Raw genomic sequence first — 21,832 nt, forward strand, 5'->3', positions numbered from 1 at the left:
TGTAACGATTACATGGGAACTTTCCAGCATTGTATATAGTGAAGTCTGGAGTACCAAAGTCCTCTAGTTCCTCGGGTGTAGGTCGGATGCACCTGTCACCCATCCAGTTATTAAATTTGCACACAAACACACACACACACAAAGCTAGATACATCCATTTTCAGCTTTCTTATCCTTGTGTATACATGCATTACCTTGAATTTTCATACATATTTATGTGTGGAATTAATATAAAGGTTTTTTTTTTTATTTTTACTCCGTAAGATACGGGAGGCCTTCTTATCAGAGAAGAGGGGTGAGGATGAACCCCCACCACTTGGGGCAGATGATAGAGGGACTAACCATGCCTCCACTCCTTAATTCTCAATTTCTCATATAAAATGTTCTCATGGATAATACACCCATATATAAATTTGAATGTCAATGTGATTAATTGATCTGTCCAAAATATGTTGAAGTTTGTTTAGTTTGGTAGTGGATCGTCAAATGAACTTCCACACTCATTAGCTCGATCATTTCCAATTACTTACTTCATTTAGAATTAATTTTAACAAATATTTAACCCTTAACTTATGACAAAAATAGTACTCCATAATTGTACAACAAACAAAACCAATAGCTATTCATCGTATGTAACTACAAAATACATTATTCTAAGCTCATTAAAGAAGAAGATAACATTTAAGTGATGAATGAATTCCTAAAAGGATATTTTTAAGATTCCTTGAAAAATTCAAAAACTTGGTTGTATTTGATGTAAGAAAGGAAATGATTGATCATATACGGATAAAAATATTGACCGACTTCGAATATTTTTTATTCAAATTATCAATTAGCTAAACTTAAAAGTTGTCATATGCTTTCGTGTCACTCTCCCATACATAAGGATGACATTTGGATGTTTTGACAATGGTTGGCTAACTTTTAGGAAACAACCTCAATTATTTTTTAGAAATAAAGATCATGAATGTTTTTTTTTTATCCTGTTATTTTTAGTATTTTAATTACAATAATTGTTTGGTGGTCCTAGATCCATCTAGATAAGCTAAGGTATGATACACATTGATTTCATTGTATTTTAATATAGAACTGTACTTTAATCAACCTACATAATACAAGTAAAATATTGAAATTTTCTCTTTTGAAGGCAATGGTAAGACCATAATTAGAAGACTTTCAACAAAAATTAAATTTAGACCATGATTAAGAGTGTCATTGTCAAACGTAGAATTCTATTCAAAGGAAGATGCATGGGGTTGCTCTGTCCCAACCACCCCAAAAAGAAAACCTTATTTATAGGCTTAATTTGCCACAAGTGGGTCCCCCCACGCTCCGCCTTTGCCCGCTGCCCCAACTACCAGCCCGAACCTCCGCGACTCTACTCGTGTACGCCCTAAGTTTTTGGTAGCTTGCATTGTTAAATTTATATTGAACAAATGACTAGTTAATGAACCCGTTTTGAAAAAAGTTGTTAGACTAACTATTATTGATATATAATAAGAAGGGAATTTACGAATACTCAAAGTCATACAACTAAACCCAAGTTTTGAAGAAATTGCAAATTTTAGCAAAAACGTCTCTCTAAAATCGTACCTATTGAAATAGACTAAAGCATAAATAAAAGTACGAGTAATAACAATAAAACAAAAATGTAACAATTTAACAAACAAGTTGCCGTGAATATCAATTACTACTAATCAAAACTGTGATAAAATCACAAAGAGTAACTAATCAATCAACAACATCCACTGTATCACTAATTAAACTTCTCCTAACCATCAATAAAAAAAAAAAAAAAAAAAAAAAAAACATAACTCGAAACGAAAATATAAAAAACAAAGAACAACATCCATCCATCTCATGAATGTGTTCTTATGTTTTTGTACAAATTCGATCATACACGAACATATTTACATATGATACATACGTAGTTCGACAACAACGAACTACATATATATGTAACAAAATTAAGGAAGAAGGCCAGGGTAAGGAAAAGGAACTTGGTAATTATAATTAAGAGTTCGACGATTACGATCTGTAAGAGCTTCACCATCAGCATCTAAACTTCGATGAACAACTGTTTTAACTGCATGAGCAAACGCTACTACAAATTCTACTCCTAATCTTACTAAACTTAAACACATCTCCACTTCTTTTATCACCATTCCTCCCATTTTTTCTTTCGAAATATGCAACTTCTAGACGCTGCGTATTTTATTTTTTGAGTGTGAGTTTTTCGAATGTTTGATGTTAATAAAAATGGAAGAAAAAGTGGGGTTTATATATAGTTTGAGATTGGGTAAGAAAACAATAATGGTTTTATGTGGCTAAGGAAATAAAGGTGAAGTTTTTGTTTAATTTGGCTCTTGTTGTATGCCAAAGGCCGTTTTTTGAATTTTCTCTCTCTTGTATGATTATGTTGATTAATGTAGTGTGATTTCTTTTGGGACCAATCCAAGTCATCACAAGGTTCCGAACACGGGTTTTTGCATTCATTCATTCATGTATGGTTAGGGGTATTTTGGTAATTTTACGTTGCGAGTTTTGATTGTCTTTACCTATTTTCCTCTCCTTGTAGTTTGTTTAGGGTGTACCGTGTACGTGTAAGCATATTGATGTCTTACATATGTAGCTCTATATGGATCGAAGGGATGGACTTTTTTTTTTCTTTTTGGCATGTCTACAAAATACAAACCCTACTTTTGGAGGCGCTGATGGTTTTTGTGTCACCAACTTAACCCTATTAAACGGTACTAAAATTTAAAATTCTATAGACAAACAATGTCGTTAGCGATACGGAAAGTAATCTCTTAAGAAGAAGTAATTGGTTGATATGAGTTAATTCAATACGCGATACAACACTGTGATTCATGTTGAGTTAGGCCACATATTTAAATCTCGATACAACAAAGACAAAGCATGAGAAAATAACTACTCCGTAAAATTTATGTGATTAACTAAATACGACATTACCCGACTTGATGAGCATGTATTGAGGATCAAGTCATGCCTAGGGTGTGCCTTCTCCACAATGGTTATCCTTCTAGTATTGATATATTTTGTATATGATCATTCCCAAATGAGGCCTTAGGCACCTTAGCCTGTTTTCAAGCACTCCATTAAGCACTTCGATCGACAACATTTTTAGCGGTCAACGGTTTTCTTGGGTTCAAACTTGTTTATCTCTTTAATAACTTAGGTCATGATTAGAGACTATAGAGAACATTTCGACCCATTGGACTATTGTGGACATTCGAAGACTAAGATCCATATTCTAATTCTACACCTTCCTTAAAGTTGATCAAGACTAAGTCTAGCAAGCACATGAAATTGCGATTCATTGTCATCTTTCTCATTAATTGCATTCTTATATAAATGTAATTTGTTTCTTAGTTTATTTTGTGATGTCAAAAAAAAAAAAAAAAAAAAAAAAAAAAAAAAAAAAAAAAAAACTCACTCTTGAATCTGGAAAAATTGATATTTTCGTGTTTAAGAACTAGCTTAGTTTTCTGTCCTAGCTTAAAGTATATATGTATCACACTAAAGGAATAATTAGGTTTAAAATTATCATTGATTAAATTTCTAGCCTTCTTACCTTCTAGGAATGAAGTTTAATTCTTAATTAAGAGTTGGTTAACTACTTCATATCACCGTGTCTAATAAAAAAAAAAAAAAAAAACCCATAATATTTTCATCAACCAAATAACTCAACAAAAATTCACATGAATGTGCTTCATTTTTCATGTCTTTTTACATCCAACAAATGAACATTATATTTAAATATATTTGTAAATTGTATAGTTGTACAATTTAAACATTAATAAAACTATACACTAGGCCATTTTCCAAGGTAAATATGATATTATGTGAAATTCGCAAAAGTCTAGGAAAATTACACTTTTCATAATGAAGTAAAATAGTTGATATCAGATTACGTGGTGTTGCAACAACTGAACATATGATTTGCTAAAACATACTAGTGTACATCATGGCCTTATCCAAAATTCTTAAACACGACAACCTTGGGACACACTTTACTCACTTTTCAACTGCTCCCCTCCCTTTTGCTCTTTATTAATTACTGATTAGTAGACTTTTCTAGTGATTAATGAATTTGTAAACATACAAGTATAACAAATTTCAAGTAGCTCCATAAAAAACCTAGTAGATTAGCTCCTCCGTTCATGGAAGATCAATAATCTCAATTAATTAGTCAAAATTTAATTACAAGTAATATGTTAATAAAATTAAATAGAAATATAATGAAGTTTTGTTTGATTCTCTTCAATAATTTGCACTGTTTAAGAATATTACAGAGTATACATCCAAAAATCTTGTCTAATTTCTCCACACTTATTATTGACTTTTAGGCCATGTTATGTCCACTTTATTCCAATTATTTCAAGAAAAATAAGTTTGAATAAGGGTAAAATAGTTCATATTAGGCTAATTCAAGTAATATAAATTCTAATGAGTTTTGATAATTATTATTCAAGTTTAACGTACAATTAAATCAAATTCCAGTAAGATCTTATACGTTCAAATAAATTTAGATAGGTCACGTACTATTAGTACACACTTTTAATTAATCAATCAAATATTATTACCTTTATTATATTATTCCTTTAATCAACCATACATTTATTCTCTTTATTTATCTTATTTACGTTCATTAGTTTAATCATTCAAACCCTATTTTCATCCTCACGATCATTTTGTATCAACTTCTTAAAAACGTGTGCAAAACACAAATAAGACTTTTAATTAGAGACAAAGGAGTAAACAACATTATAAACATCATCACTTAATACTTGTAGTATATGCATTAAAAACAGTAAAATATCCAATTAGGCAGTCTGTTAAGACCAAAAGGAGTATCTTTGTTAATTAAATTAAAGTAATACTTGTTGGTATAAACAAGAAAAAGTCTGTGATTGAATTCAACTTGACACCGTGTTCACTATTCATTGATTTTGAATGGAAATTTCGGGTCATCCTGTCTCCATTAGGTCACATAAACTATGATTACTTTTATACAAGACTTAGAATAGAATATTACGTACGAATACGAAATTATAAAATTGTTCATACTAATTAAGATAAGTGCATGTTTATTGGTAAGTAAATTATTTAATAATAAAATATATAGCTTGTAACGTTAATCATATGCCAGTTGTTCACTAAATCTACGCAATTTGGTGGAGTATAATTAAAGGATTTGGTGGGTTTATCGAATCTTATTTATGACATCTTCATATTGTGTTCTTTTAATTTTCTTCTTATCTAAACTTGTGAAGCTTCATTGTTACTCCCATGTAAAACGATAACGTCAAAAGATTGTTACTTGATACGGGACGTGATACGTATATCTCATTTCTACGGTTCTACCTACCATATCCGAATACAATACCCGTATAATTTGCGTCGTCCTACTTCGTATACATCGATTAGGATAATGAAATGTAAAGTAAGATCGAGAGGGTGTGATTTTAAAGCGAATTTGGATGGATAGTTAGATTTTACTTTGTATCAAGTAAACAAAATAAGATCTTATGTGTATGACATGTTTTAAGGGTTTGACTTAGTGGTAGGAAGTTGAACTAATAATTGTATTCAGTGCGTCTTGTGTGCGGCTGGTCATACCGTGTGACTGTTGTAAAATAACAAAGTAACCCCTGTAACACTGACTGAGTAACCCCTATAACACTGACGAAGTAACCCTTATAACACTAACGAAGTAACCCCAAAAATTTGCACCAAAACTAACGAAGTAACACTTGAACATTGAATGGGTAACCCCTATAATACTAATAAAGTAACCCCTATAATGGTTGGCCACACCAGCCACATATAAGAATTTGTGAATTTAATTAGCTAAAACCTTAGCTTTGGTCTAGCAATAAGAAGTAAGTCCTAAATTTTTGTTTTATTATTGAAGGTGAAATTTGGAAATCACATGCCAACATTGTCATTTCATGTTGTTGAAATTGTTGGTCTTGGAATGACCCTTTTGCCTTACATCAAGGATTCAAGGATTTGCTGGTGTTTATTTGTCAATTTTTGTTTAGAGTACTTCGACTTTTTGAAATATTTAATATATGATTGATCTTAGAAAATATAAGATCAAATATTTTGTTGAAATTCATTCTAATTAATGGAGGAGAGCATAGTCTTAGAATAAAAATGATGCGAAGTAGATATTAGAGTAATTTCAATTTTAAGAAAAGAACATATTTTATCTAAGGAATTTTCAAGACTTGAATTATTTAACCTCTATGTTTTGATATATGCACTAACTAATACACTTTTGTAGTATTAATATTTAAAAATTTAACTAGAAAATGCACAAAGTTAGTGTACTAGTCTCAGTTAGGGATGCTAAAAAACTACACCAAATCGGAAAAATGGACAAGACTAATTAGATCGAATTGAAGAAAACCAATTCTAGCCTCGGATCAAACAATATAATTCTCTAGCCTAATGTCCAAAATCTTAATAATTTGGTTTTGGACTAGACTTGTTTTTAGTTAAAACTTATAAATTAAAAATCCTTCCCGAAAACGAATCATTTTTTCCTTCAGCATGTTAGGAGTATTTTTATAAGGATCTTGTTGATAAAAATCTTAAGGCATTTGACAATGATTTAACAAATCAAAATCACTCGTCGATAGATGTAATTAATTCTTATTCTTACTTAATAATATATTTATATATTCACTTTTAGTCATGTTATCGAATGCCCCAACGTTTAGCTTTCTTATACTAGTTCAATTTGGTCTGATTTTTATTGGTCTATTTTGAATCCAATCCTATCATAACTAGATCGATCTCCGCATTTGAATTTTAAAGTACTTGGTTTTCGATTTGATTTGGGTATGAACCAATAAACAACCCTAGTCACATCAGAAACCGGTGAACAACCCTGGTTAAATTATGAAAAAGACCACTTTAATTTTTCTCTAAAAAAACTTATGTAATAAATTGGGCCGGCCCAATCTATTGGGTCGGCGAGCCCAAAGGAGAACCCAACCCAACCCAAATTTGTTAAGGTCAAACCTCAAAAGTCAAAGGAAGGTCCCAATCCAAGGAAACTCATCAATAATTACAAAAATTCAAATTCCATAGCCGTTGTTACAAGTCTTGAAACCCACTTATTACGATCTTACGGAACTGCAACTTATATTTTCCATTTTTCCCCCTTTTTTTAATTTCTTTTGTCCTTTTTCTAAAAGGGTAATTAAGGCAAATTCAAATTATTTGAACCACGGATGCATCCTCACCGTCCGATGTTTGAACCATTTTCAAAATTAGCACATCTCAACCGTCGATTTCCCCTCAATTTTCAAATCTAAATTCAATTCTTTCTCTCTTCAGTGTCTTCAAGTTCAAACTTCAGATACTGAGTGAAGTGAAAATGTCGGAGTGAGGAAGAGAGAGAAACTCAGTAAGTAAGTGAGGAGAGAGAAGTAAGAGTAACAATTTCAAAATCATGTTTGATTGATTAATTCAAACTTTAGGGAAAATACCCTTTAATTTTGTTTTAAGTTTCCACAATTTTTTTAAGGATTATTTCAAAATTTGGAGAAATTAGCAGCTGAATTTGAGCAACATTTTAGAAAACAATTTCAGGATTTCGTCCGTTGCATATTTTGTTTCTTAATTCGTCAGTCAGGTATTTTTTTTTTCTTATTTTTGTTTTGTTTTTGATAAATTGCAATTGTAAGATTTTTATTTTGTCGATGATTTTATGTAACTTGTGTGAAATTGATGAATGTTAATGCTGAATTGAAATAGGATGATGCGGGATTTCAAGTTATCGCGTCGTAATCCCGAAAAGAATGAAGAAATTGAGAATGTACCTATAAACCCTAATGACCCATCTGTTAATTTAAGCAATTTAGATGCTAGTAGAGCTCCACTAGTTAATTTAGATCAAGAAGTGACTGTTGTTAAGAGTAAATTTGAGAGAACACCTGTGAAATCAAAGGTTAAAACCTCGGAATCTCTTCGGACCCCGGAGAGGCAAGGGTTTGGGACATTAGGAAGGAAGAGGTTCGGGTTTTCGGGTGTGGTTGATGATGGGAGGTCTGAGATGAGTAGTTATTTGGGGTTGGGACTATCTGGTAGAAATGGAGGTTCATTGAATTTGACACCTAGGGTTAGTGGAGCTAATGCTAATGGGAGGAATTATAGTGGGTGTTCTGAGAGTACTTCTACTACTACTCAGACTACACCAACTAAGAGTGTGAGTAAGCCTCCGAACCCTGGGTATGCTGCACCAATGAGTAGCCAACGACGTCCTGGAAATAGCAGTGTTCGTGTTGGGAATTATCCCGCATTGTCTAGGAGGTTTTCGGTGTCTGGTGCTCAGCAGTGTGTTGTTGATAGTGCTGATGTTCCACATTTTGATCTCAAAGAGGATCCGTCGTTTTGGATGGATCACAATGTACAGGTACATGTAGTTGTTATATCCAATGTTTGGTTAGTTAACTTGTATTTGGGTACATTTTTAGCATACTGCAGTAGTTGTTAAAAGTTGAATACTAGAGTTATTTTGTAATATGGTGCATTGTTTAGGTTATATTAAGGGTACGACCCCTCAACAGTGTTGAGAAAAATACTCAAGGATACAATAGATGTGTGAGGCAGGAAAGTGCACAAAGCATTACTTGGATTGGGCAGCCAGAAACTCGATTTACATTTGATCATGTAGCATGTGAAACAGTAGATCAGGTACAGTCAAAATCTGGTTATGTTTTGCCACCTTTGAGCTAAGTTGTTAAGTCTGAAAATGTTTCTGATATTATATGCTGCCTGCAGGAGATGCTTTTTAGGATGGCTGGTTTGCCAATGGTAGAGAATTGTTTATCTGGATATAACAGTTGCATGTTTGCCTATGGGCAGGTAATTCATCTTTTGTTAGTTTTGTTCTTCATGTTTAGTTAAAATGTGAAAAGACTAATCATAGTATATCTGATTTTTACTGAAGAAAAAGTATCTTTGATTTTGGTGTTGAAAAGTTTCATCACTATTTCGATTATCTGGTATACTTGCATATTTGACATCCATATGATAAAATTGAGGCAAGAGGCATCAATATAGTATTGAAATTTATACATAATGTGGCCTTTATGCATAAAATTGTATCTTTTCCTTTTATCCTATGTTGATGAGTTATGTGTGGCTCTTGATCCCACTGCCATTAAGATGTACTTCATAGTTTTTGCGAATGTTGATTCACAAACAAAATAGCTAAGATGGTCATAATTCCCCTTACTATACTGATCTAATCAATGGCCATCTCTCATGTGTTAGACTGGAAGTGGAAAAACTTACACAATGCTTGGGGAAATGGATGGTGTTGAATTCACACCTAGTCCACATCGTGGAATGACACCAAGAATATTTGAATTCTTGTTTGCTAGAATCAGAGCAGTAAGTATTATTTTCCTTCAACAATGTTGGCTGATCAACCAATGCTTGGACCTTATGTGAGCTAAGAATATCTTCCAAATGTTCTGATATCCCAGGAAGAGGAAAGCCGAAGTGATGAGAAATTGAAGTACAGCTGCAGGTGCTCTTTTTTAGAGATCTATAATGAGCAGATTACTGATCTCCTTGATCCGTCATCGACAAATTTGCTTGTAAGCTTCACAACTTAATAACATCCAGTCCTTAGTATTTATGAATGGCAATAACTCTACTAATGGTCTGTTACATAATCTAAACAGCTTCGTGAAGATGTTAACAATGGTGTGTATGTAGAGAACCTTTCGGAATTTGAGGTTCACACTGTAGGCGATATCCTGAGACTCCTGATCCAGGTTTCATTCTTATTGCTTGTTGACTTGCTAAGCCTTCATCACTTGCAAATTTACTATGCTATCAGTTCTGCCCCTGTATTGGCTTCTTGTCCTATACATTTACTTTGTCACAATCTTGGAATTCTTGGCAATAGGGTTCCTCAAATAGGAAAGTTGCTGCAACTAATATGAATAGAGAGAGCAGCAGGTCTCACAGTGTTTTCACATGTGTAATCGAGAGTAAGTGGGAGAGGGATTCAACAACTAACTTGCGATTTGCTAGACTTAATCTTGTCGATCTGGCTGGTTCAGAAAGGTAACACTGAACTTAAAGAGATTTCATTCCTGGCATATTTGCTTTTTCCAGCACTTCTTTTGGATCAGTCATGTCATGTTGATACCATAACTGCCATTTGCAGGCAGAAATCATCTGGTGCTGAAGGTGAACGATTGAAAGAAGCTGCAAATATTAACAAATCCTTGTCAACATTGGGGTAATCTACTAGAAGCTGAATTTTCTTTGCAACTGTTTCCTAACTTTTCATTATCCTTTCATTAACGATTGATGTTGTGCATGAAAATTTTTTCTGCAGTCATGTAATAATGCTTCTAGTGGATATAGCTCATGGGAAGCCAAGGCATGTTCCTTACAGAGATTCAAGGCTGACCTTTCTTCTTCAGGTTACATTTCTTCATCTTTAAAACTAGCTGTTTTCATGCTTGTCTGTATCAGACCTCACCTTTGAGAGATCGTGTTATATAGGATTCACTTGGTGGTAATTCAAAAACCATGATAATTGCCAACATAAGCCCTTCTATCTGGTATGGATCTTGACAATTACGTGACTTATATTAACAAGTTGTAACACTACTCTTGCTCATTCTAACCTCAATTGCTGTGGTCTTATCTAGCTGCGCTTCTGAAACACTTAACACACTAAAATTTGCTCAAAGAGCAAAACTGATTCAAAACAATGTAAGTTATCATTCCCTCAGAAATGTTATATACACTTACACATATCAGCTAGTCAAATTTTCTGTTGATTTGACTTGTTTTATATTGTTTTAGGCTGTGGTGAATGAAGACTCTTCGGGGGATGTTGCTATGCTACATCACCAAATATGGCTTTTAAAAGTATGTTTAGTAAATTATGGTGCTTGTAAAGATTGTGAAATTGGTTTTGAAACTTTCGACAGCTAATTGACGTTGCAATAAAACAGGAGGAGCTTTCTGCTTTGAAACGTCAAAATCTTTCTCGAGCTTTGACATTCGATCCCTATACAGTGAGAATCCAGGAAAACACTGACATTGAAAGTAGAAAAGAAGACGAGCAGGCTGGAGAGTTGCTCGGGTGTGAATCCAAGGGAAACCTACAATTGTCTTCCAAACAGGTATTCTGGATAACTGTAAAAACTATTAAGCTTCGAGAAAATATTTTTTTTAAATCATCAAAATGAGCTAAATCATTGCATATTTTGTCTCAAAATTTTTGTTGTGATTTGAACATTATCGTTTTTGTGATAGAACATTGTATATTTGAATTTGGCTTATGTTTTTTTGTTACTAGAACAGGGATTTCATATCATGTTTTCAGTTTTGAAGTATGTACTCTATGTTATACTGTGCAAATCTTAAAAAATAGCAGTGTCTCATATACTTATGATTATTTGGTACTGCTGTCTTGTTTATGATAGTTAAAATCCATGGAATTGATGCTTGCTGGAACCTTGAGAAGGGAGCAGATGTCAGAAAGTTCCATCAAGAAGCTTGAAGCTGAAATTGAGCAGCTGAATCGTTTGGTACTTGCTGTGTTTTCATGAGTGTAAAGTTGTAAATAATACAGTTCAAGGTAGTGGACTCATTTAATTTATTATGTTTCAGGTTCGTCAAAGAGAAGAGGACGCTAGATGTAGTAAAATGATGCTTAAGTTCCGTGAAGACAAGATTCAAAGAATGGAGTCCCTTGTGTGTGATTTGAAACCAGTGGATGCTTATCTGCTTGAAGAAAATGCTGCGCTCTCTGAAGAGATTCAACTGTTGCGAGCTAAAGTTGATCGGAACCCAGAAGTTACCCGGTTTGCTGTGGAGAATATTCGGTTACTAGAACAGCTGAGAAGGTTTAACCTCCCCTAGAAAAAAATGGAACCTTATTATTGTTTCATTATTAACTGGTGTAATTTTTGATGCATTTGCAGATTTCAAGACTTTTATGAGGAAGGTGAAAGAGATATGTTACTGCAAGAGATATCTGAGCTGCGGGCCCAGGTTTGTGCATTGATATGAAAATTAATATTTTTCCTTACAGTTCAGTTTCTTCTCCACTGTTGAGCTATTAATCCTTGTCATGTTTCTTTTACAGCTTATCCGCTCACTTGATAACAGTAACCAGCAGCATAACCATGGAGACCTGGCTCAAGTATGTTATGTCTATTTCCTTTAATTTCTAATAGTGTTTCTGCTAAGTCGGATTGCCGTGTCACATAGAAGCATGCTTGATCAGAAAAGTGCATTACTATCAGAGTAATAAGGCCCAAATAAGATATTTTCCTCAAAATACAATTAGAATATGGGAACTTCAGTTTGCAGCTGAGGAGTTTGCAAGATCTCTTTTACAATGTCTTACAAATGCCCATATTGCAGGTGGTGCAGGAAGTTCCAAATAACAGCAAAGAAAATGAAAGTGTCCATTCTGAGGTAGCAACTTTATATCCCAGCTATATTAATGGCTTGTAATTTTGGTATTACTTTCAAGTTTTAATATTTATTTTTTATTTTTTTAATTTTATCTTTTTCCTTTTTTTTCCCCCTCTGGTTTTAGTTAACTTGTACGAAGAAAGAGTTAGAAGAGTGCCAAAGCAAGCTGAAGTCTTGCTTAGAAACTAATGCAAAACTAAGCAGGTAACAGCTTCGCTGGGTATTTACTAGGATAATGGGGTTTCCAGGGCTTTTTTACTTCAGTTAATTCAACTGTTTTAATTGACTTGTATCTAATTTGCTGCAGAGAAATTGAGGACTTACAAGCTTATTTTAAGAATAAAGAATCAGAAATTCATGATGAAATTCTGATTCCTGATACAATGAAGGTATTATAAACGTATTACCAGGTCAAATTGATATTTGATATATGAATGGTTATGTCTGTAGAAAGAAAAGCTTGCACAAGTTGAAGCTTAGCCAATAAAATTTGTTGCTTATTATGCTGTTCTTCCGTCGAAGGATTGATTCCTTAGTGATAAAAATATTTACTAGATCTTGTTCATATCACAGAAAATCCAAGGTCCATGTCTTGGAGTTCAAGCAATTGATGCAGTTGATGAAAAGAGTACAAATAAGGATAGAGATCAGGCAAGACATGCTGAAGAATTAGTAAATTTGGAACTAGAGCTGGATATACTGAAAATAATTCTGAAAGAAGAGAGGAATTTGCGTGGACAAGTGGAGGAGACAGTGTCTTCATTAACTAGAGATGGCCAATTGGCAGAAGAGGGAGTGATTTTAATGAGGAAGCAGTGGGAAGATGCCAAAGGGGATCTAAATGAAGCTAAGTCAGTAATTGAAGCACTTGAGTCCCAACAACTTTTATCTATCAGTGAGATTGAGGATCTTAAAATCCGTAACAGCCATTATTTGGAGCTGTTGAACCAGCAGGAACTTCAAATTGCTGGACTAAGTGAACGAAGACTTGACCAAGAATCTACCTTCTCATGTTTAAAGCAGTCTGAATCTGAAGATTCTCCCTTGCAGTTACAACTGAAGAGGATGCAAGCTTCTCTAGACAAGGCTAAACGTTTAAATACGTGGTACCAAAGTGACCATGCTTCTCAGAGATCTAACGAAGAAGAAATGGATGAAGTACGGCGGCAAGCTGAGGCAGAAACAGCTGAAGTGATTGTCTGCTTGCAGGAAGAGCTTTCTGTGCTTCAGCACCGTGTGCAGGAGAGTGACTTGAAAGAAAAAGAGGCAGAAAGCAAGCTCCATACTTTTGAGATCAAACTGAAGGAACTGCAGGAATCTTCTGACATGATGTCACGTGAGAATGAAGCTTTACGTCAAAGTGTTGCAGAGAAAAACATAGAGATGGAATCACTGGTAAAAGACTGGGAAGCATTAAGCTGTGAGATTGAAGAATCTCTTATTGAGGGACATGATGCTCTTAGAAGTGCCTCTGATCAACTTGCTTCTGTTTCCCTTTCAAATAAAAGGGGCTGGATTTCTGAACAATTTGGTAAAATGATCAGGCAGGTATCTGACAAAGAATCAATAATTGAACAACTAAACCGATGTTTAGAGGATGCAAATAGTAGAGCCAGTGACATGGAACGTATGTTGATGTCTCTTAGAGGCGCAGCAATGGTCATGACTGAGTCTCACCAACAAGAGTGCTATGAGAAGGAGATTGAAATACAGCAGCTGAGAGCAGAGATAATGGCTCACCTCTCTGCTAAAGAGGAAGAGATATACATGTCTGAGAAGAAGGGTTGTGAAAGCAAAGAAGTTGTGGAAGCTGGAGTGCTTAGCCTGCAAGCAGCTTTCACTGACTTTGAAAAAAATTGCGAAAGTAAAATCTTGGCTCTGGATCATAAATTGCACATGGTTGAAGGATGTGCTCAAGAAGTTAAAAGCTCTTGGCACCAAAGAAAAGAAGTAAGTTTTTTGTTCGATTTATTTCTCTGATGAATGTGCTGAAACGTTGGTGCATAAGCATTTTACACGTAGAATAATTTATACCAAGCCAAGGCCATTTATCTTTTGTCACATGAGCCAATTAGGCAAGCACGTCACTTTACTACATTCTGCTTGTTCAATTGCCATTTCCTTTTGCTCCTAAATCTTGGACATGTCTTAATTACTGTTATCATAGTGCAAAACGTACAAGGTAATAAGCTTCTGGTCAGTGGTTAGATTGAGGACAGTTTTTTTTATTTATTTTTTTTTATTTATTATTCTTTTTTTTTTTAATAATTTTTCTTCATTCTTTCTTATGTTATTCTCTTTTCCTGTTACAGGTTGATTTTATTCCTTTTTCTTTTTCGAAGCTTGTGCGTATTAAATCTAACTCTTTGAAAATAAAATAGCATGTGCTCTAACTCCATGTTCATAACAAACAGTTTCTAACATATAGCACAACTCTTGAGGTGTTTAGTGTCCACCTAAATTACTTGAACCGTCCTTACTTTTATATGAACTCTTTTACAGTTTATTGTTTTCAATATAATATGAGTTGTCATAATTGTTAAACAAAATATGAAGCTCTCATCACGTGCATTAATTTGATCTAGTAATAATTAGAACAATTTATTAAAAAAAAAAAATGCTATGAACAATGTGGGAATTCTTTTTCCTGTGTTTCATCTTTTTACATAAGCTGCTATGCTTTTGTGCTTTTGATCATGATTATTTCTGTTTTTGATCATCTTGATTTTTGCTTCTTAATGCCCTTACACTCCTTTTGTAGTTACTTGAGCTGCAACTGGTAGATGCCAAATCAATGACTGCTCAAAATACTGTAGAGACTTCTTGCCTTCTTGCTAAGTTTGAAGAAGCTCAGGACACAATGGAAGAGGCTGATATAATGATCAATGAATTGCTTTTAGCAAATGAAACAGTGAAAATTCAAGTAGAAGACCTCAGAAATATGAACAACGTGCTAACTAGTGAAAGAGACAGTCTAATTAGTGAAGTACAGCGACTACAATCTGCTAATGAATTGAACGATCAGACATGTAGAGATCTTGAGAAACAACTTGAGATGGATGTTTCACAAAATTTGAGCCTTATTGAGGACTTGCGGGGTATCATTTCTCAAGTGCAGAATACATCTGAGGATGCGTTCATGTCGTTAACCCATGATTTTAACTGTATAAAGTCCCAGCTTCACGATACTGTCCAAGTGATGCATTCATCACTTGAGGACATTTGGTCACAGATTTTTATGAAGGATTGTGCTTTTTCAGTGTTACATCTTTGCCATATGGGGGTACTGTTAGAGGCAGTGACATCATTGAATGCAGAAAATGGAGTTCTTCACCGCAGAATATGTGAATCTGATGCTGTGATATATGATTTGAAGGGGCACAACTTGAAATCAATAGAGGAGCTTGAAATGTGTCGAATGCTCAAGGGGAAGCTGTTGGCTGACTTTAAGAGCAGCTTTGATCGCATCGTAAGGAAAGAAGGTGAAACCAGAGAGCTTAACTTGAAGATGGACCACTTTCAAGAAAAGCTATCGATTCTTCAGCATCAGGAAGATTTAATGTTGGAAAGGTCCAACTTCATGAGTTCTGAGCTTTCTAGTTTGATGGTGGAGTTGGGTCAGAGCAATTCACAAATGATGGCGTCCCTAGCCGAACAAGAGGAGCTTTTCACTGTTGAATGGCATTCAAAAGACATTGAGCAGCTTATATTGACTTCCAAGCTGCAGGACTTGGCTGGCAATTGTGCTTCTATGCAGAAGGAACAAACAAACTTCCAGTCTGCTTTTGATTTCTTGATGACAGAGGTTGTTATCCTCCAGATAACTGCAGATTTGAGAGAAGAGCTCATGTCAGAAAGGGAAAAAGATGCTATTAGAATGCAGAAAAGAGCTTATGAAGCTGTGTATGGTGAGGCAAAAGTGTTGACCCAGATACAAACACTCAATGCAGAGAACAAGTCTTTAAGAAAGCAGCTGACCTTGAGGGAGAATGATTTCGAGAATATGCAGAATGGGATGTTTTTGCTGCAATCTTCGTCTCAAGATCTTCAAAACAACCTATTGTTGTTGGAAAGAGAAAATGAATCAATGCAAAACCAATTACTTGATCTGAAGAGTGAAAATTGCATCCTGGTTAAGGATATCCAGGAGAAAGACTCTAATATTAAGTCATCTACGGGATTTATTGATACACTCAAGATGGAGAACTCGAGATTACTAGAGAGCATTTCTATTTTGGAGTCTAGAATTGCCTCCCTTGAAAAAGATTTGGATCTGAAAAAGGCAGAGCTTAATGACTTCCAGTGTGTCCAATCTTCTACAGTTGAGGCACTGTGCAACAAGAGCCAGGATTTGGAAAGCTACACCACTAAAGTGAATGCACTACAGGAAGAGAACCACATCTTGAGAAACGAAGTTCGGTCTCTTGAGCAAAGAAACACTGAAGAGCTTAGCTGTTCCAGTTCTAAGGTCGCCAAGTGTGCCAGATCATTTGAAACTGCAGAGCTACAGAGTTGCAGGATGCTTAAACAGCTTGAAGGAAAAATTATGATGATTCTGAATCAAATTTCTGAAGATGGTTGTCAAAACCTAGATTTGGTGTCAAGGTTTTTAAAGGAGTTGGAATTCATAGACTCTATGGCCAATAACCTAGTATCTGAGAACTTCTCCATGCAAGAAGAATTGTTGAGGAAAGACGAGGTTCTGAATGGATTGCTGTTTGATCTACGTCTTTTGCAAGAGTCTGCAGCCAACAGTAAAGACCAAAAGGATGAGATTGAAGAACTAGCTGCTGCTTTGGAATCTACAGAAAGTGAATTAGCTTCCAGAGCACATGAGCTTGATGAGGCAGTCGCCTACGGACAAATGCTTGAAGCTAAGGTGAAGAGACAAGGAGATACTGTATCTGTATTGGAAATGGACTTGGATAAGGCTAACCAGTCTGTAAACATGCTCTCTGATGAGAATTTGGTGTTGAGGTCTCAAGTGGAGGAGATGAAGGCGGCAAGAAGCTCTCTTGAGAGGGAATTGGTTGAGAAAAAGAGCATAATTGACAGCTTAGAGAATGAACTACTTGAAATGGGAAACACTCTAGGCCATGTGAATGAATTAGTTGAATCTTTAAAGAGCAACTTGAATGAAGTAAACAATGAAAAGGATCAACTCCAAGAGAAGCTACAGAACCTGGAAGGAAAGGTGGAAACTGCTCATGCTCTTGCTGAGGAGAATGAAGCCGTTGCTGCAGAAGCTCAACAGGTACTTGTTGATAGAAGCATGTGTAGTACATATAATTTTTCGTTTAAGCTAGAAGCAGAAAACATTCATCCATTTCCGAATGCAGATAGCTGAATCTAGGAGGATTTATGCTGAAGAGAAAGAAGAAGAGGTTCAACTTTTAGAGAACTCTGTTCAAGAGTTGGATTCGACAATAAGTGTATTAGAAAACAAGGTGCTTTTCTTTCTTTTTACTAGTACATTTATATTTACTTTTCAGTAACTCTCACATTATTGGGATCTTATATACTATTTTTGTCTATGCAGCTTGATGCTCTAAAAGGAGAAGCTGAAAGGCAAAGGTTGCAAAGGGAGGAGCTAGAATTAGAGCTTCAGTCTCTGAAAACCCAGATGCTGAATGTTGAAAATGCTGATGCTGACATTAAAAGGTTTTTGAGCATCATTTAAATGTTGTGTCTTTGATTGGAATATATTGTTGCTACAGCAAGTTACTAATACGGTGATTTATTTATTTATTTTTTTATATTATTTTTACGCAGGCATTTTGATGATAAATCAAGAAATCTCCAAGAAGCCTTGATGCGGATACAAGTTCTTGAGAAAGAGCTGAATAATAAAGACACAGAGGTTTGTTCCTAGAACTTATCTTGCTTCTCTTGTTTGAAGCTTACAATTGTGACCTAATCCAAATATGATTTTGGTTCTTTTATCTGTTTGTAGATTGCTAAGTGCAAAGCACATATTACTGAGTTGGCACTGCATGCAGAAGCACAGGCTTGTGCGTACAAACACAAGGTTAAATTTTTTATTTATTTTTATTTTTTATTATTATTAATTTTTTATCCCTCACGGGGCGTTTGGAATGTGGGAATGGGAGTTCGGGGATTAAAAAGTGGGAATGGGAGTTTGGGATTAAAAGTTGGGAATGAGATTGGGAATTAATTGTTAGGAATACATGAAAATATGCCAATACCTTGTTTGGATAGTGGGTGGGAATATATAGGGAATAAATTACATTTTTACAAATATACCCTTACTAACATTTCTTTTTCACGCTTTTCATTAATGGCAAAAATGGCATTTTATACCTATTCCCATTCCCATTCCCATCCATTTATTACCTACCCTCCCTAGGTAATAAAATGGTGGGAATTCACCCCTAAATATTCCCATTCCCATTGTATTCCCATTCCCATCAAACAAACAAGGTTTTTTTCTTCAATTGGGATTAAAACTCCCAATCCCACCCTCAATTCCCACGTACCAAACACCCTCTCATGGTTTTGAAGTTCATGCTGTCTTCTCTGGGTCTCTGGTGGCACAATTTGTTGATTTTCATTTCTTATATTAAATTAATAAACTGACGTGCAGTTCAAGGAGTTGGAAGCAATGGTTGAACAACTTAAATCAGAAGAGGTATCCAACCATAAGTTGGAAAAAAATACCAGCAAAGGGAGGGGTTCTGCCTCCCCTTTCAAGGCTAAGGGTTCAGGTTCTCCTTTCAAACCAAAGGGTTCTGGTTCCCCTTTCAAGTGCATTGGTCTGGGATATCAACTTAAATCAGAGAAGGATGAGGACTTTAATGCTGAAAGGCAACGCATAGAGGAGCTTGAAGCCTTGGCTTCAAGCAGACAGAAAGAAGTAGGTTATTCTGACACTAGGACTTTTTCTGTCCTATTTCTGAGTACTATGTCATCTATTATATTATGCAGTTCCTCTCTAATTCTGACACTAGGACTTTTGCTGTCCTATTTCTAAGTACTATGTCATCTATTATATTATGCAGTTCCTCTCTAATTTAATTTCTTTCCCTCCAGATATTTACGTTAAATGCAAGGTTAGCTACTGCGGAAAGTATGACACATGATGTAATCCGAGATTTACTAGGAGTAAAAATGGATATGAGCAATTATGTGGTAAGTGTGGAGGTCGTGATTGGCCTGGAACGTATTCGAGTCTCTTGGAATGTATTCTAAATGTTTATTAGTTTGTGTGTATTTGCACAATTTTATAAATCTGCATAGTGATTGCCCCCCCCCCCCCCCATTTACTGATTGCAGACACTGCTAGATAAACAAGCTGTTCAAAAGATAGCAGAGAAGGCTCAACTTGATAACATACAGCCGCAGGTGAAGTATAAGTTTTAACGAGTTACTACAGATCTGTTTGGTAGGGATACCTTAGTCCTGAAAAGCATTGGCTTTTTTTTTTGGGCTCAGGACCAGGAGGTGGTGAACAAGCTGAAAAAGCAACTCGATGAGTTTATTGAAGAAAGGCAAAGGTAAAATCTGTTAATGGAAATTAGACTTGTCTATGATTTTACTCAGCCTCACTGACATGTGTTCAATAAAATTTTAGATGGCTCGAAGAAATTGATAGTAAACGGGCTGAGATGGTTGCTACACAGAACGCATTAGAAAAGCACCGCCAGCAAGAGCAGTTCCTTGCCTCGGAAAATGAAGTTTTAAAGGTTAGGATACCTCCTCTTACAGATTTCTCTCCTGAAGTTGTTGAAAAATATACTTACTTTTCCTATGTAAGTTGCAGGTGGAGATACATAATAATAGGGAGAGAGTAACGGAGCTTGAAGGGGAGGTGAAGAAATTATCAGGTCAGCAGAACATCCAACAGCGTATACACCATCACGCCAAAATCAAGGTAGTATCTAATCTTAACTCTAATTTGGATGATCACTCTACTTTGCATATCTTTTGCTCCCCAAATCATAGTTATCTTTTGCTCCCCAAATCACTGTCATTTTGTCAGATTTTATACAATTTCTCGGATATTATTTTCTATAATTGTATCAGGAAGAAAACTATGAGCTGAAAAGCCAAAATGAAGACCTTTGTCGTAGATTGCGGAGAGCTGAGTCATATCTCACACGCATAAAGGAAGAACTGGCTCATTATCGTTCTTGCAATGGAAGAAGTCCTTACATATCTTATGACGAGGAACAAAGACTAAAGAGAAAAATAAAGGTTAGTTTTGGCAAAATTGTTTGATTCTGGCTGGAGTTATTGGAGCCACAAGAGAGAGCACTGGTAGTTTTAAGTGGTTCTTCAACTGACAAAATGTGTTTTTTTTACAGGAGATCGAACAGGAAAAGCTGCACCTGGCACAGACATTATTTGAGCTATATACAAGCATTCTAAAGGTAGACACTTAAATTCAGCCTATGCTGTATAATAATACTAGTCTTATATTTGGCTTGATCGTGTTGCTTATATGTTTTTGAATTTTCTGTCCATAGACTGCGGGAGTTAGGAAACCAACATCTGAAGTCAACCTTTTTGCAGCCGATGAAGCTCTCCAGAAGCTCGCAACTCGAGTGATTTCATTGGAGAGAGAAGTTGATGATTTGAAATTAAAGGTCCATATACTTACCTAGCTACATTTACATCACTCTATATCTTGATAAGTGATAAAATATTACTAGTATATCAATAGGATCGCGACTTACTGTAACTATTAGCTTCTGCTGCTGTGGTTTCAGTACTGATATGTATAATGCTGATCTTTACAGAATAGGGTCACCAACGAACGAATCCGATTATCAGAGCTTAGGCAAGATCCTTCACCATTTAGCTCAAGGTCAGGGGATAATCGGCAAACACCCAGAAGAGGTTCCCAATCACCATTTTTTTCGGCACTTGATCGATAGCAGTGAGTTGTTAGCTTATTGCTAAATTGTAAATATGTGTATTCTTTATTTACCAGTAAATGTAAGCTTAGTTTGCTGGCTTGTATAGGTTTATTCTTTTGTTGTATGTATCCCATACGTATGATTTTGTTGAAATCAGTGTTTATAGCAATTCATGCATTGTGAATTGTTGTCACTCTAGTTGATATGATATGAAGAAATTGAGATTGTGCAAGAAATACTCTAGGAAAAAATTACTTCGTATATGAAATATTCTTAATTTACCTACTTACTAAGAAACTTAATTAAAAAGTATTACTTACATTATAATGATTACATAAAATTACCAACATCGTTGGGGAAATCAGCTTTACAATTTATTTTTTTTGACAATGAGCCTTACTAGCTCTTTTGTTATATCGAGTACATATTAAATTAAAGGATGTCTTATGTGCTTG

At 35.0% G+C, this 21,832-nt stretch overlaps 1 protein-coding gene across 1 annotated transcript; it reads left to right on the forward strand.

The window, feature by feature from the left end:
- Positions 1-7,207: 7,207 nt before the first annotated feature.
- Positions 7,208-21,546, forward strand: LOC110698566 (kinesin-like protein KIN-12F). The gene is made up of 37 exons (XM_021876012.1): positions 7,208-7,672; positions 7,795-8,452; positions 8,578-8,733; positions 8,821-8,904; positions 9,316-9,435; positions 9,531-9,644; positions 9,732-9,824; positions 9,959-10,119; positions 10,223-10,297; positions 10,397-10,484; positions 10,567-10,625; positions 10,716-10,779; positions 10,873-10,938; positions 11,025-11,195; positions 11,499-11,603; positions 11,686-11,921; positions 12,000-12,069; positions 12,164-12,220; positions 12,445-12,498; positions 12,623-12,702; positions 12,806-12,887; positions 13,072-14,448; positions 15,260-17,752; positions 17,838-17,945; positions 18,038-18,159; positions 18,271-18,358; positions 18,452-18,526; positions 19,103-19,372; positions 19,549-19,647; positions 19,792-19,860; positions 19,951-20,012; positions 20,090-20,201; positions 20,279-20,389; positions 20,542-20,712; positions 20,823-20,888; positions 20,985-21,104; positions 21,258-21,546. The coding sequence occupies exons 2-37, from the start codon at positions 7,796-7,798 to the stop codon at positions 21,393-21,395; spliced, it is 8,073 nt and encodes a 2,690-aa protein (XP_021731704.1). The 5' UTR covers positions 7,208-7,672; position 7,795; the 3' UTR covers positions 21,396-21,546.
- The last annotated feature ends 286 nt before the right edge of the window (positions 21,547-21,832 follow it).

This window comes from Chenopodium quinoa, unplaced genomic scaffold (genome assembly GCF_001683475.1).
Source record: "Chenopodium quinoa cultivar QQ74 unplaced genomic scaffold, ASM168347v1, whole genome shotgun sequence".
Classification (NCBI taxonomy): Eukaryota; Viridiplantae; Streptophyta; class Magnoliopsida; order Caryophyllales; family Amaranthaceae; genus Chenopodium; species Chenopodium quinoa.